This window comes from Mytilus galloprovincialis, chromosome 4 (genome assembly GCF_965363235.1).
Source record: "Mytilus galloprovincialis chromosome 4, xbMytGall1.hap1.1, whole genome shotgun sequence".
NCBI lineage: Eukaryota > Metazoa > Mollusca > Bivalvia > Mytilida > Mytilidae > Mytilus > Mytilus galloprovincialis.
Genome location: NC_134841.1, coordinates 74,565,750 through 74,582,926, shown reverse-complemented (window position 1 = coordinate 74,582,926; position 17,177 = coordinate 74,565,750). Strand labels below are relative to the sequence as shown.

The window sequence follows — 17,177 nt, the reverse complement described above, 5'->3', positions numbered from 1 at the left end:
GCTTTCCATAGATATTTCTTTTTATATTTTGGAATGTTTTTAGAGTGGCAGGCTTTAGTTGTAGTTTTATATATTATATATTAAATTAAATCTTTGTTGAATCTTTGATGTCGTTTTATTGATAAAAATCTTTATTACATAAGGACAAATAGGCAACTTATATAAGGGTTTATATTCGAGGACAACGAGAATTTACGACAGCTTGAAGGGGTCATAAAACTATTTGCGGGGTAATTTTTCACTCCTGTTAACTATGAAATCATACTTTTTAATGATTTTCAACTAAAATTTGATATTGAACCGATTGCTTGCAACCGGTTGTATATTGAATATCGAATATCAAATAACAAACCGGCAGCTTACTTCACATACATATCAAAAACGTAATGAAATGCTTTTAAAATCAGTACAAGCCGCGAAATTGTCGAATTCCGCTGTTTAACTATATTTAACTAAGATTTAGCGATTTTTGGAACGTTTGAGTCTCATGCAGTTTTTTGGTTTTTAGACATATCGTCAAAATTGGCTGCTGGAAAAAAGTGGCTGCTAACTTGATTGGCCGATAAAAGTGGCTGCCAGCTTGAGTCTGGTTGATTTTGTGGCTGGAAATTCCTTAAATTATCAATCAGGTCAGTCTTATTCTTTCTTCACCATCACCATAAAAATAACAGTGTATTTTAATGTTTAGCTTGAATGTCAAGTGTGTTAAAACACATCAAGACCATAAATACATGAAACAAAGCAATACCAACTCTTTCAATTTGTCTTTTAGTTTGGAATGTGGAATACTTGTATAGAGTGTAGAAAAGTCAATTGTAATCGTTGTCATACACACAGTGTAGATACTATTCTGTACGCTATCCGGAAGTCGCGATTTTCGAAGCGATGATTTCAAACTGGCTAACAGGACGGCTTTGCCTACGGTAACTTTTCTCATCATTTGTTTACTCCTATATCTACAAAGTGCTTTGAACATCTTCAATGTATATATAGCATCATAAATATGAGTAACTGTAACAAAAACATGCATTAGAATATAAAATATACGTGTGCATCACATCAACTTGGTAGAAAAAAGTGAAATCGATGGACAAGTTTGCTCTCGTAGTACAAAGCAAATAATATTTTATTGCAAATATTTGCATCAGTTTACAGTTAAATATATACTGTTTCAATATTCTTTTCGTATTTAAGTAGAATACTCGTATTTCCAATAAAAAATAATGTTTTCCTTGATGATCCCAAAATAAATTACTGTACGATCAGTCTAGAACTGACTGTATTCTAGAAGCGATTTCAGATTTTTTGACTGTATGACCAGTCGTGATTTTGAAGAAAAAACAAAAGCAATTTGAAGGTATATACGTGTATATGTGATATTATGAACTATCCAGGGAACTATAACGTGTAATTACTTTCATCAGACAATACAAATATATTTCTGATGCATTTTTTAGACGGCAAAATAATTGTATTTTTGTTCCATCAGTCTTATTTAAAATCAAATGCCTCAAAAGTAATACATGATTCGCTTGTGGACTTTGTAATAGTGTATCGTTACAGTTATCTGTTTAGCTATTACATTTTTAAAGATTACTAGAACACACCCGTGATATCGCGGGTCTGTGACTGAATTAAAGTATATAACTATGCGCAAGCCTTATTTTAGTATTAGTATTGTCATCTGATAAAGTCATGCCGATTGTAAGATACACAGTTTTCTCTGCTTTCAAATCTTTCTGTTTGAACCCGTCGAACTGGAACTTATCAATTATTGATAATATTATTTGGGAAAACAAAAGGTCCTGGAATGGAGTATTTTTTAATCAACAGCATTGTCCTATATTAGTTATAAATAAAGTTGAATTCTTTGATTCGCTGTATTACGTCATGCCCGCTAACAAATTGAAAACTGTACCTATACGCCTTATTTTAGTCCAGATTTTTAGTATTCGTATTGTTATCTTAGAAAGTCTAACTGATTAAAATACTACAATAGGTAACAATTTGACAATTAAGTAGTGTCAACCCTGTGATTATGACCCGTGTAATACTATATAGCATATTAATCCTGAATACACTGTTTGGTGGTGCGCCTGTCAGATGCGGAACGTACAGATAAGGTAATCGGTAACAGGTGAATATACAATTGGTATCGGTATCGGACTTGACCCGGAACTTCTTAATTATTGGCTATATTAATTACGTGGAAAACAAAAGGGCCTGGAGTGATGTAATTTTTAATCTACACCTTTGTACTATATTAGTTATATATAAAGTTGAATTCTTTGATTCGTGGTTTTTACGTGATGACGGCCGACAAATTGGACCTCGTAATTTTAGTATTATAGATTTACACCGTCCGCCGTTGACCAATTGATGATAACATAAATCAAGCTTGTCTCTTTTAAAATAACAAAAAATGGATAAAGACAGTTTTGCGTAGGGGGATAATTCATGTGATGAAATTTTGGTAAGTTTACAGAAATAGAAGGTCCATAAAGCATTAATCGAGTAAAAATGGAGCAATTTCAGAAAACTATAATGATTGTTTTAGGAGGTGATGGAAATACCTGATGGGTGCCCCCACATAATGCAATGTTCAAGTCCGTATCTTATATAAAGTAACCCCATAAAAGATTTTTACAAAAATTCGAAATAGACGGTGCACAATACAGTCATTATCATTTATGATAAGGAAACCGAATAAGATTAATTAATAGTTATATCAGTGACGGATTCAAAAAAAAGGGGATCCGGCAGTTTGAAACCCTTTTTTAACTATAAATGCATTTGTATGGGAACATATATTTGGAATCCCCTTTTCTCCTAGATTGGACCCCCTCTCCATTTAAAAATGGCCGGAACCCCCAATGTATATTAAGTGGTTTATGTGTAAATACATGCATTTTTATATAACAACTAAATCTGTGTGTTTGTACAATTTTAAGTATAACGGAGGACTTTTCTGAAACTTATATACTAGTATACATCAAACCTTCCTCTTATTTAAGCAACATTTAAACTTCCTTATGCTTAATGTAGTAAGTCGAGTACACCCCATCAAGCAAAAACATGTTTCATAAGTTTTCAGGATGTGAATGTATTGAAATATATTTGTGTTTTTTTAGAAAAATGCCACCTTCTAATGTATCGTAAATAACTTTGAAATCATCACTAGAATACAGTGACATAAAGACTGATCATACAGTTTTAAAATATACAAGCGAGACTGATCGTACAGTGAGAAATTCAAACAAGTGTAATTTTCTTATTTCTGGCTTCAAAGATCTGGTTGAAACTTTTACCACCACTTGTAATATACTTCATTTAGTTAATTAAGTCAGGTTTTTACGTTAATTTGTACACTAAGAGGGTAAAAAGATTATTTTTAGGTTCGCCGACTGATTTTTCTTAGTGGTGCACTTGAAAATCTCTTGATTAAGGTAAAGAAACGAATAATGAATGTACGGAATTTAATTCTAAACCATTTGAGAATATCGATGTCGGCTGAATTAATCATTAAGCAATGTACAGATGATCAACTTACCGTTTAATTCAGTATACCCATCAAATTTAAAATGTGATCCAAAAAGTTCTCGCTTCGAAAATCGCGACTTCCGGATAGCGTACAGAATAGTATCTACACTGTGATACAGATATATGCTAAATACTAGTACTCTAAAATGGACTACCTTAGTCCTTACAACAACGCAAACTTAAAAAAAACAATAGACTCGTTATGTTCTATAAAATAATTTTAAAAAAGTCAGTGATGAATCAGCATTCTTTATTTTTTCGACGTTTGAACTTTTTTGAAAAAAGTATGAATTCTTATACATGTATAATGACTAGAACGGTAATTCGTTATTCAATGGAAGTGCTTGCCCAAAGTTGTAGAAAAGAACGACACTTTCACTAAGGACGAGTTAATTTGTTAAAAAATCCAGGAACCAAGAAAAATAAGAAGATACCGAACATCGCACGAAAAATGCATTTGGGAACAACCCCATTAAAAAAGCCAGAGTCGAGCGAATCATGTAATGAACCACGTGGGCCGACAAACTGGATTTAAGTTTATCAAAATTACAACTGTACTTACGATTTCAATATACGGATTAGAAAAGAGATGGCAGAAGATATCAAAAGGAGGATCAAAACTCATAGTCGCAGAGAAATCGAATAAATCATGTCAAACTAAAAAAAATGGACGAAAAAAAAAAACACCATCGTATGAAACACTATATAGAAACTCAAGACCGAGAAATACAGTCCCCATCAAAAATCGAGGGTGATTTGGTGTGCTCTGGAAGGGTAGGATTAACATTGAGCGCCACAAGTAACACTGTTATATAGGGTATACAATTATAAACAACGTATCCCTAAAATAGATAGAAAGATTGAGCCGCACTGCCACAAGTGACACAGTTATGAAGGGTAACGTATATGTCAATAAACAACGTACCCCGAAAAACATCTCTAGTTCTCAGAAAGGTACATCAACAATATATCTCACAGTAGTGAAAGAGTCTATAGAAAATGAAATAAAAGAGTACATTCTTAAAATTACCTCTCAATTCAAACTTATTTAAAAAAAGTGGATTGTTAAAAAAATATATTTTTAAAATGGGACCAACGCGTACAATACATTCATAAGGTTAGTATTTACTATTTAAAGAGAAAAAAAATGTCTGAACGTAGGCTACATTGTAACTGCTTTTTAAATGAAAAGTATATTAACCCGGTTCAGTTTGATTCAGCTGGGAGGAATTGTATATTTTTAGATTTCTTACAACCTGTCAAACTTAGAAGCTTTTTTTTCTTCTAGATTGTCACTTTTAAAAGAGGGTCGATTCGTACATGGCAAAATTGAGAAGTTCATAAGAAGAAACAAAAGGTATTTAAAGTTGATATTTCAAACGTGTTAGTTAAGTTTGAATAGCTGTTTTGTTTTGTTTAAACTTTATCAGATTGCAAGTTAAATATAAAATGAAATAGATAATTCAAATCTATTAAAAGTTAAGCGTGTTATGACAACCGGATACACTTTAAATTCTATTTTTAAAATATAATATCTAAAAGGATTGAAAGAAATGTTCATGTTCGTAACTTAATTTCATGTAATTGTCTAAATGTAATTAATGAATTCGAAGCAAATTCATTGCAATTCATTACTGTCTCTTACTTTAAAATTACAACAAAAATTTACCAAATGTTTTTTTTTTTTATTATTAAATTTACCCTTTTGCATACCCCAGTAAAAGGAAAGTTGAATAAGACTTCTTTTATACGACACGCTTCGAGTTATATATTACTGAATGTGTTTTTTTTTTCTTACAAGATTAAAAAATGTCGAAGGCTAAAGTTTTCGTTGATGGAAAAATTGCTGGGAAGAAGGTAGTTGTCTTTTCAAAATCCTACTGTCCTTACTGCAAAAAGGCAAAAGCTACGTTGAAGAAATATTTTGGTGAAGATGAAAAAGACATTATTGAAATCGAGAATAATCCTGACTGTGACGCAATCCAACAGTATCTTGGAAAAATAACAGGAGCAAAATCGGTCAGTTATTATTTAAAATATAAACTAGTTCATGCATGTAATGGTTAATTTCTGTACTTTAAAAGTAAAATTTAAAAATCTAAATTCGGGTGTGAAAAAAACTCAAGAATAAACCAAATGTTATATTCAAATTTTAGAAATGACATTTGATACTTATTTGCCACCTTTTTAAGAATGCACATTTCAGACTCACATCTTTTAGTATATGCAACCTCATTTGTTCTGTTTTTTTCCAGCCTAACATACAGAAAAATACATCTTAATAAAAATAAGAAGATGTGGTATGATTGCCAATGAGACAACTCTCAACAATAGACCAAGTGACACAAAAAGTTAACAACACATTACGGCCTTCAGCAATGAGCAAAGCCAATACCGTATAGGTAGCTATTAAAGATAATAAAATGACAATTTTTGTTTAATGTAAAACGAGAAGACAAACTGCCTAATTTATGTATGCATATATAGTTCCATGTTATGCAATATTTTTTATAATAGATATTATACTGATTTTTCTATATAAAGTATAGTGAGCTAGTGGCATGTAACATTATAATTGTTAGTACTGCATGTAACATTAGAACTGTTAATGCTATATATATAAATATATGTTCTATATGTTCCACATTATAATTATATATATATATAACATAATGTGGAACATACTTTTCCTAGAAGAGACTATCACGAACTGTCACATTTTGGTTTCAGTCCAATTAATCCAAATAGTACATTAAATGTAGCCTAAGATAATAAAGAGCAATACATTTAGTCTATTGTCAAACAAACGGGAATAACACAAGTTTATTCTATGGTTCGTTTTGAAATCTTTATATGGATATTTAAAAATATGTCGACAACGACCCGGGTTTATAAAAGACAGGTTATGCAGCAAAATCTATGTCATAGATAATCACAGATATGTTCCACATGTCGTAGTAAAATGAGCTTTGAGTCATATTTTGTAGATAAATGAGGCCGTTAGTTTAAAAAAAGAAGATGTGGTATGATTACAACTCTCCAAAAGATGCTAAAAAAGACACAGAAATTAACAACTATAGGTCACCGTACGGCCTTCAACAATGAGCAAAGCCCATACCGCATAGTCGGCTATAAAAGACCCCGAAATGACAATAAAACAATTCAAACGAGAAAACTAACGGCCTTATGTACAAAAAATTAACGAAAAGACTTTTTTTCAAAAACCATGACGAATTAACACTTTTTAAAATAAACTTTTTAAAATAAATAGGATTTGAAGGGTATGCCGTTCCTGCTCTATTGATGACAACTGTCTGTGAAAATAAAAAAAATAAGCATGCTGTACCTTTCGTTGTCATTTAAGTTACAAATTATCCGCATTAAAATAGAGTCCAAAAATCTTCCAATGAGATGACTTCAAATCTACTATTAGAAACCCTCGATTTTTATATACCGAACACACCCATTTTTCAGGAGATCATGATCGGAAATGAAAAACCTGAATAGTATTAGTATCAACTAATATGTGTTTATAAGTCGCAAGTTTTCACTTAATTTCTTTCATAAAATTGCAAAATTTCTGTTTATTCCATTATACGTATTAACAGAATACCGGAAAATATTTTATTCGCAATATTGGCTTTTAGGGTTCGAGATGAAGATAAACCATGCAGGTAATAGCTTGGACAAACCAAGGTTAATAAAATGTCATTTTTGTCATTTTCATTTTTTTAAGAAATATAATAATTGTGCTGATTATGTTATTTTAGGTTCCAAGAATATTTATTAATGGTAAAAGCATTGGTGGCAATGATCAACTTGAAGAGTTGGAACGGAAAAAGGAGCTGACAGTGATGCTTTAATGAAATATTGCCCCGGATCATCGCTTCTATTAGGACTACTTGATACCATGATCATGTTTAATAGATGTTCAAGTTTTATTTTGATAAAATTTATATTCCATTTTTCTAGATTAAAATGATTTTACCTCACGCAGGTCGACTTGTTTTTTGGTTTGTCATAGTTCGTGTGTTAATTCAGTATTCCTTTTATGCCGACCTGTTTATGTTAATATAAGATAAGATAAGATATTTTTTATTTCCAATTATGGGCCCCAAAGGGCATAAACATTACAACATCAATAATTTTTTCATAATACAATACAAACAATGAGATAATAAAAAAAAAAAAAAAGTTAAACGAGAACTATTTAAGTTCTTAAAGAATACGTAGATAAAGAATCTATAGTATGTTTTTTTTTTTTTTTTAAATGATGGCTTGGTAGTGGATTGACTACGATTTCGAGACGGAATTTAGCGTGTCCCAGATATATTAACAGGTCCGTGAGAAATCTCCTACTAGATCATCGTGTATTTTATTTTACGATTAATATTTCAGACACAACAATATTTCTGACACATTAATGACAAACATGACGTATTCAACATTCATATTGTCTACTTCCCATTTCTCAGCGGTTTGCAAACTCTCCAGTGGCGGATCCAGAAGTGGGATCCGAGGGTTGGAACCCTTTTTGACGACCAATGCATTTGACTGGAGACATATAGTTGGAACCCTCCTTTTATCCTGGGTTGGGGAACCCCCTTTTTGGAAAAATAACAAATACAGCTGATATTATTTATATTACATTCAAGAGTTATTGTCTTAATCGCAATTAATTGTTTACATTTTTTTCCCATCCCAATTGTTGAAAATAAATTCATCATAAAGATAATAGGATCGAAATTTTGTATTTCGTCTACAAAAGACTAAAAAAAAGTCAAAAAGGCCAAATCAAGTACGAAGTTGAAGAGTATTGAGGACCAAAAATTCCTAAACGTTTTACCAAATACAGCTAATTAAGGTAATCCATGGACTTCATTATAACTGGGATTAGTCCCTAACACACAAACTGTTCCAACAGTGTTATGAAGAAAAACGACTGAAATCGACACCACACAAGTTTTACGGTCACCAACACAAATTGGCTGATCGAGACGTGTTTGTACTAGAAACATCTTTTCGTGGTCATAGATACTTATTTGCCTCCTGATTCGTTATGTAGGTTGTCAATCGATTGTGTTTTCTTCTTGATTGTGGCATTTTGACTGAGAAAGGATTTGCAATGTGTGTGGTACATGCATAGCAGGCGACGATTACCAAGTCGACGAAATTTGTCTGGCTCATTTTGAAGTTCATGCGATGCTCGCACTTTTAGCTCGCAGGGTTATTGTCCTTGAAGAACACCTTTTTTCCATCTTTTTTTTGCCATTTTATCTCAAATCTTAAAAACTACAATAGGAAGATAGAAACTTTAAACAGCAAAAATGATGAGCAAAATAAGAGTTACAATCAGGTCAAATTATGCCGAAAACATAGGAGTGATTCCCATTAAAAGACGATATTTTTTCCTCTCTTTTGTTTTAGGGCAAAATTAAATAAGATGAGTGAAAAACTAAACAGAACTATAATCATGATAATGTTGAAAATGCAAAAATACGCGGGTGAACGACACAGGCTCTTTAGGGCCTCTAGTTTATTCTTTTCTTGAAAAGTATTTTCTTACTGGGTTTAGAATTGAGCATAAGAAAATTAATATTGCCTATACTATAAGACATATATATGATAAGTTGACGTGTGCTAGCTATAATGTTTCGAATGCCACTTTAACGGAATATCGATCAATTCGTGTATTACAAAAAATTTTAAAATTATAGTAAATATATTACTAATATATGTGTTTATATAGTTAGGTCAAACGTTTTCCCGTTTATAGTATTAGGTTGCACGTTAAGTCAACAGACATTGAAAATGTATAGGTAATACTTGTTATGACAACGGAACAGATTTTGTCATGCATGTAAATCGGTGTAAAAAATAGAACATTTATCGTAATGTGAAAACAATCATACCAATATTTCGGACCTAATTTCTATTTCAAAAAACAACGGCAGACATTATCTGTTAACAAAACCCTGTTCGTTACCGGTTAATAAGTTAAATAAAATTTTGGAGGATTGCAACACAATTTCATATAGCAATCCTAAGTATGAAATTGTTCAAATTATTATGGCATATTGTTATTCTAAATTATTTCCCAAAATTGATCGCCCTGAAGATCATAAAAAACATTTTATTAAAATTAAGTATGTCAATAAAGGCTTTGATTTTGTAAATATTGCCGGTATATTTAACGACCACTCTGTTAAAGAACAAATTCCTGGATATTTTGACAATACTGAGCTACCTCTTATTTGTTATATTTACAAGAAATCTACCCGGAAATTTGTGTTTAATTATAGTCAATTGTGTAAAGATGTTAATATCAGTGAAAATACACCTACTTCATGTAATTGCAGTAATTCCGAATATATTTATGGACCCATTTCCCATGTTATAATAGATCTTAACATCGTTCAAGACCGAGAGTTAAAATCATTCCTCAGTAAAGGACCTAAATATCGTCCCCCGTCAATTATTAATTGGAATGAGTGTCGTAATATCATCCACGACTCACTCCATACTTACTGTATGAAATGGATAAAACGGGAAAAAGCTGACAAAAAATCTTTGGACTCTTTTTGTAATTCAGTAAGAAGATAGTTGATATACGTATTCAACATTTTAAAGAACATTTTACTTTTAACAATAACCACAATAAACCTATTTCTCGTATCAAACATAAACTAAAAGAACTAGCCAAGGAATTTGTTTTTGTCCCGGCCGATAAAGCTGCTAATAATATTATTATTGTTTGACGTAACATTGAGGTTCTGAAAAAGGAAATCACCAATTCACCAACATTCCAACTGACTCCATTTTCAGAAAACGAAATCTGTAACAAACATAAACTTTTAGCCACCGCTTTACAAGCAGAGCCAAATACAATGAAAGTTCCAACTATGTATTGGCTTCCTAAGCTACACAAAACCCCTTACAAATATAGATTTATTTCGTCTTCAAGCCATTGTTCAACTACTAAATTGTCTATTCTTCTTACCAGCACACTTGGTACAATTAAAAACCTGATAATAAATTGTTCAAATAAGGCCTTCGAAAATAGTGGAATAAATTACTTTTGGAGTGTCAAGAACTCGTTGGAAGTACTTGATAAATTGCATGCTTATATTGGTGATTTTGAATCTGTTCAAAGTTTTGATTTTTCTACCCTGTATACCACATTGCCTCACATTCTCATTAAGAAAAAAATCACACACCTAATTAAATGGCATTCTAAAAATCAGAATGTGAATATATATGTTCAAACTCTTTTAGGTCATTTTTTAGTAGCAATAAACAAAAAAACTATGTTAATTGGACATGCTTTGATACTATATATGCCCTTGAATTTTTACTAGATAACATTTTTGTTCGCTTTGGGGATTCCGTATATCGTCAGATTATCGGAATTCCAATGGGGACTAACTGTGCACCACTTATTGCGGACCTGTTTTTGTATTGTTATGAGTTACAATTTATGACAAAAATAAGCAAAGACCCATCGAAACAACATCTGATAAACAAATTTAATAATACTTTTAGATATTTGGATGATATTTTTGCTCTCAATAATGACGATAAATGTTTACTGTATTGTTTACTATAGTGACAAAATTTTTAAAAGTTAATAGAAACAAACAAAATTGCAATTTTCTTCTCAATTACGAGGTGTTTTATTTTAAAAACACCATTTGCATAAGTTTTCAATTTATTTAGTTCATAGTTAAGCAGAACAATTAGATATCAAGTCGACGACATGGGTATCTTTCAAGTTGGATGACAAAAATGCATAACCTCCGATTTTTTTTGAAAAAATTACCACGGACGGAAACCATGCAAATCAATCTATTACTTCAGTAATTTTCGTGTCTGCCCTTCCATTATGTGACTGAAGAAAACATTCCAAAAATGGGTAACAATTGTATCGAAAAGAGAAAATCGAGTGCAACGTTTTATGTTAGGGCGTGTTTGAGTTGAGTATTTTGTCTTGATATCGTACAAAGCAAGAATATTTCATACATCGTCTCGCTTCAAATTCTATCATTTTTATACATTAAAGCTACAGGTTGACGTTATAACACAAAAAAATCACAGTACTACAAGATGAATTATATAGGTCAAGTGAAATACCTATCTAATGAGTCACAAAAACAGAGAAGGTGTGTTCGAATAGCTATTTTTTTACTGAAAGTACTTGACGACAGTCTTTCAAGTTGGATGATGAAAATGCATATCTTCGAAAAATTCCAATTTTTTGTGTGTGATAACTAGAGTTTATAGTCTTCATACACTAAAAAAATCTAGTCTGCCCTTCCACGAAATATTTATTTAGAATTTTTTTAAATGTTTATGAATTTTCGAAAATTCCACCTGACAACCGATCAGACAATAGTTTTAAGTTGAATCAATGCAGACAAGATTATTAACTGATGCTCATTAGCTAGTTGATACATTTGTCTTTAAAAATACAACTGACATATAAGGATCGTAATGGTGCAATATGGATAAATTTATCGGTTTCCAAGGGCAAAAATGGTAGCGCGTCATCCCTACAATGGCTTCCGTTTCTACGATTGTGAAAATGAACTGGCGTAATGGGGAGATAATTTTGACGAAGTAGGATCCTGACTGTATTAATGAAATTTATCCTGTTGAACTTACTTTAAATAAAGCTAATACTAACAATGACCACTGCCCTTTTCTCGATCTTGATATCTATATCACTAATGGAAAGCTGAATACTAAAATTTATGATAAAAGGGATGATTTTTCATTTCCTATCGTTAATTATCCGTTTTTAGATGGTGACGTTCCCTTGTCACCATCTTACGGTGTTTATATATCTCAACTTGTACGATTCGCTCGTATATGTAACAATGTTTTAGATTTTAACGAGAGAAATTTATGTATTACTGAAAAATTATTACACCAGGGTTTTCGATATCACAAACTAGTCAAAACATTTACTAAATTTTATCATCGGTATAAAGACATCATTCGTAAATATAGCTCAACATGCAGACTTCTAACACGTTCGGGTATTTCACATCCAATTTTTTATGGAAATATTCTTTATAAAGCACAAAGATGTCAGTATTCACCTCAGAAACTTACAAAACCTTTGAATAGACTTATTTAGAAGGGATATAATTACGATACTGTTGTCAAGTCATTAAAGATTGCATATTTTGGCGTTAATATTGAGTCACTGATAAGGTCTTTGCATCGAACTAAACACATTTATTCTAAAAACAGTTGTTGGCATGACACGGGTTATGTTCTTCTCATATATGTTATGATGGTATGATACTAAACCCCTAACGGGAAGGATTGTGCCTGATGTTCATATGATGAAATCATAATCTTTCAGTCAGTTTAATTGAAGTCTGGAGCTGGCATGTCAGTTAACTGCTAGTAGTCTGTTGTTATTTATGTATTATTGTCATTTTGTTTATTTTCTTTGGTTACATCTTCTGGCATCAGACTCGGACTTCTCTTGAACTGAATTTTAATGTGCGTATTGTTATGCGTTTACTTTTCTACATTGGTTAGAGATATAGGGGGAGGGTTGAGATCTCACAAACATGTTTAACCCCACCGCATTTTTGCGCCTGTCCCAAGTCAGGAGCCTCTGGCCTTTGTTAGTCTTGTATTATTTTAATTTTAGTTTCTTGTGTACAATTTGGAAATTAGTATGGCGTTCATTATCACTGGACTAGTATATGTGTATTTGTTTAGGGGCCAGCTGAAGGACGCCTCCGGGTGCGGGAATTTCTCGCTACATTGAAGACCTGTTGGTGACCCTCTGCTGTTGTTTTTCATTTGGTCGGGTTGTTGTCTCTTTGACACATTCCCCATTTCCATTCTCAATTTTATTCCAAGGATTATTATAATAATAAGGGGCATAAAAAGGGGGTATCTGCACGGAAGAAAGCGAAATAAAATTGCCATTTAACGATGAACGTCTTGCACGTTGATCTTTTTACCGATTTCACGGAACACGGCGAATAACTAACCTTTTTCACGGCTGCACGTGAATTAAAAATAGCAAAACACGAAAATAACCCTTTACCACCCTCAATAATTAGTACGTGATTTTAATGCAATAATTAAAATTTATACGTATAATGTTTCCAGGAATTGGAATATGCACATAAAAAAGGGGAGATGAATAATAATTAAAAAACCAGCAGACAGCATGTTTTTGCAGCGATATATACGCCTTGTTCTTGTTATTTGTTATTTATTCTTATTACTATATTCGGGGGGGGGGGGGGGCGTTGGACATCTCACTTTGGGTTAATCTTTTCCATAACTTAAAGGAAGTATATGTGATCATGGTGATGTCAAAAGTACTACCTAAAAATATTCCAACATGGTATGGATCTATATATTTCTGAACAAAAACCAAGATCTCATAAAAACCTGTTAAACCCCGTCGTTTTTTTTCTTTCGTCGGGTTGTTGTCTCTTCATGGAGGAGTTCCTGGATTTTCAAACATCTTTTAGCCACACATTGCGCTATGGTACTCACTCAAGCCATCATACAAGCTGGAAGGTTACGATTCAGAATTATGGCTAGTGTTAAGGGACGACATCAAAAGATCAATGCAGGATAACAAACTTAAATCAAATAGTTAGGGGTGGGAGTTAAAATTGCTGCAATTTTGGTTTATTTGACATTGATTTTTATACTCGTATTTATATTGGTCAATCATTCCCCCCCCCCAAATTAAGTTAAGAGGGGTGGGAGTCAGTGAAAAAACTCTGTGAATTAAGTTTTTTTAACTCCTACATAGAACTTTAATTTGTTGTCGTCCCTAAGGTTATGATTCGTGGTTATGATTATATTTTTTTATTGGGGTGGTTCATGTTTTGTTGTGAAGTACCGTAATCCATTTTATCTATTTTGTTGAGTTTGGTGTTTCCAAAAAAAATATGTGTCAAAATTCCATCTTTGTTTATGACATTTGCCACCAGAGCTAATGATAATGCATCGGTATCCAAAATTAAAACACTGTACATGATACATGTATATATGCCCCTGTAAACTATTAATCATGGCAAATTAAATAGTAGAACTAAGATGTTGTTACTGATATAGCATCTCGCGACTTTCTATGGAGTACAGAACAAATCATGATTGTTTTATTAAAGAAAAAGCTATAAAATGAAAGGATATGTGGTACAATATGTACCAATTGTAAAAAAAAAAAAAAAAGGTTTGCCGTGCTGCGTGAAGCGAGCAGCAAGCTTATAAATACATTCTAGATCATTTTGGGGTCATAATTCATTATTGTTTTCATGTGTGTTAAGACAAGATGTTCTTTTTCCAATTTAAGCATACGTTAATGGGTGCTAGAATATTTAAATTGAAAACATGCACCCCCTTTAAATTATTTATAATTACTATTTAGACACGTGTATTGTATGATGACCACCCCCAAATGGAGAATGTAGCTGGGCGACCCTTTGATATTCCGGATTGGGGAGGAGGATTTCTTTTGCGATTTGACTATTCATTTTTTTCCCAGCAGTTACATATTAAAAAATGAGAAAATTTATTTCCAGCTCTTTACTTCAGATCATCCATTCTCACAATAACAATAATGTTAGTTCACCATAGTTCATTAGAACTGAAGAAAGACCAATAACTTTTATTATTGATGAGTTTTTCGTATATTTTGTTTTGTATCTGTATCGCTATATAACCAAAAAAAAATTTTGTTTGTTTTGCAATAAAAAAAAATATTTAAAAAATCCCCGACAGTACCCCAATTAAAGCGTCAGGCTGATACAGAGTATTGATTTCATGCTTCGCTAGGTAACATCGACTATTTTTCTGAGAACTAGCATACTCATTTTGAAGTTATATTTCTTAATCTAGAAATGTCTAAGGTAAAGACCATGATTGACGCCAAGATTGGTGGGAAAAAAGTGGTTGTCTTTTCGAAAACTTACTGTCCTTATTGTACCAAGGCAAAAAAGGTTTTAAGAAATCACTATGGAAAGGATTTAAACGAAGCTGATGTCGAGATTATGGAAATAGAAAATGATCCAGATTGTGACGCAATCCAAGATTATCTAAAAACATTAACAGGAGGGCGATCTGTAAGTTAAATACTTATTTTAGACAGTCAACGTGTTCATGCTTTGTATTTTATTACATAACCAGAAAAATCCACAAGACGGAAGTCCTATATAGTGAACTTTTTATTGTACCGGTTTTAAGTCGATAGTTATAATCGAACCAAAATTACCAACATTCCAACATTCAGCCTCGGTAATCTTTGGGTCGAAAATTGTGAAACAAAGATAAATAAGGACGATTCCACAACGTTGTTGATTTTTTATTGCAGTAAAGTGTACATTTAATTTAAGATCACCACCAATATTTCACTATACCATATAAAATAAAATTGAGAAAGGAAATGGGGAATGTGTCAAAGCGACAACAACCCGACCATAAAGCAGACAACAGCAGACGGCCACCAATGAGTCTTCAATATAGCAAGAAACTTATATGTTTATGTATAAAATCATATATTAATTTATATAGATGAATAAAAAGGAGATTGATGTGAGTTATGCATCAATGAGACAAGCATGACAAGAAAACAATTTCTATTATTTTGCATTATTTATCTGAGCATGCAGATCAAGAAATGCTATTTATAAAAGGTTATGAGTGGTTCTCATTTTAACAGGCCAATGATTTTCCAAACCAGTCCTTGTGATAACTCAAACATTGACTTGTAATAATGTTTTATCTTTCCAGGTTCCCAGAGTTTTTATTAATGGAAAATGCATTGGTGGTGGAGATGAAACCCAAGCCTTGGAACAGTCAGGAAAGCTATCTGGGCTTCTGCAATAACATTCATAAATACATCATTTAAAACTGAAGCATCTCAACAAAATCCGAAAATAGTGAATGATTTGACTATTATGCATCTAGTCCTCATCAGGATTAATTAATCAAATGTCAAATTAAACTTCTTTTGTCCTCAACATTCTCTATCCAATGTGTTCGGCTGTATGACTACTAGTACTAGTATACAGTTCCTTGGATATTGTTGCTTACAATTCGTCTTTCACTTTTTAATCAACTTTTGGTTTGATATTTATTTACCCAAAAGCCTTTTTTGTGCTGTTTATCATGTTTAAATAATAAAATAACAACTATAAATGAATTTTCTGTGTTTTAATTGTGTTTTTTAAGGCAGATTCACTGTATATACCCCCATCTTGGTTTGTATAATAGCAGTACTGCAGTTCACAATCAGAAGAGTTCTTTTTGGAAAACTGCAAATTTTGAGATAGATTTGTAAGTCATGTGCAAGACTGTTTATTTGTATAAAAAAGAATAAGTGATTTATTACATTATCTAAAATATTTAAACAAATGACATAATTTTTTGTCTCCCTTGACGGAGTCAAAAAAGTGAGACATATTTGATTTTTACCATTTTGTTATGTTTCTGCCTAATAGCTGGAAGTCTATAATAGACAGATAAAAACTTAAATAAGCAAAAAAGATGAGCAGGACAATGCAAGTTCTTCAAATAAATATAAACCAAAGAGCCGAAATGATTGTAGAATATCTTGTTCTATGACAATTTTAAGCAATATATAACATTTT

The 17,177-nt window shown here is 32.0% G+C and overlaps 1 protein-coding gene across 1 annotated transcript; it reads left to right on the top strand.

Moving 5' to 3' along the window:
* Window positions 1–15,340: 15,340 nt before the first annotated feature.
* Window positions 15,341–16,725, top strand: LOC143072943 (uncharacterized). Its single transcript, XM_076248116.1, has 2 exons — window positions 15,341–15,650; window positions 16,318–16,725. Exons 1-2 carry the CDS (start codon window positions 15,429–15,431, stop codon window positions 16,411–16,413), a joined length of 318 nt encoding a protein of 105 aa, XP_076104231.1. The 5' UTR covers window positions 15,341–15,428; the 3' UTR covers window positions 16,414–16,725.
* The last annotated feature ends 452 nt before the right edge of the window (window positions 16,726–17,177 follow it).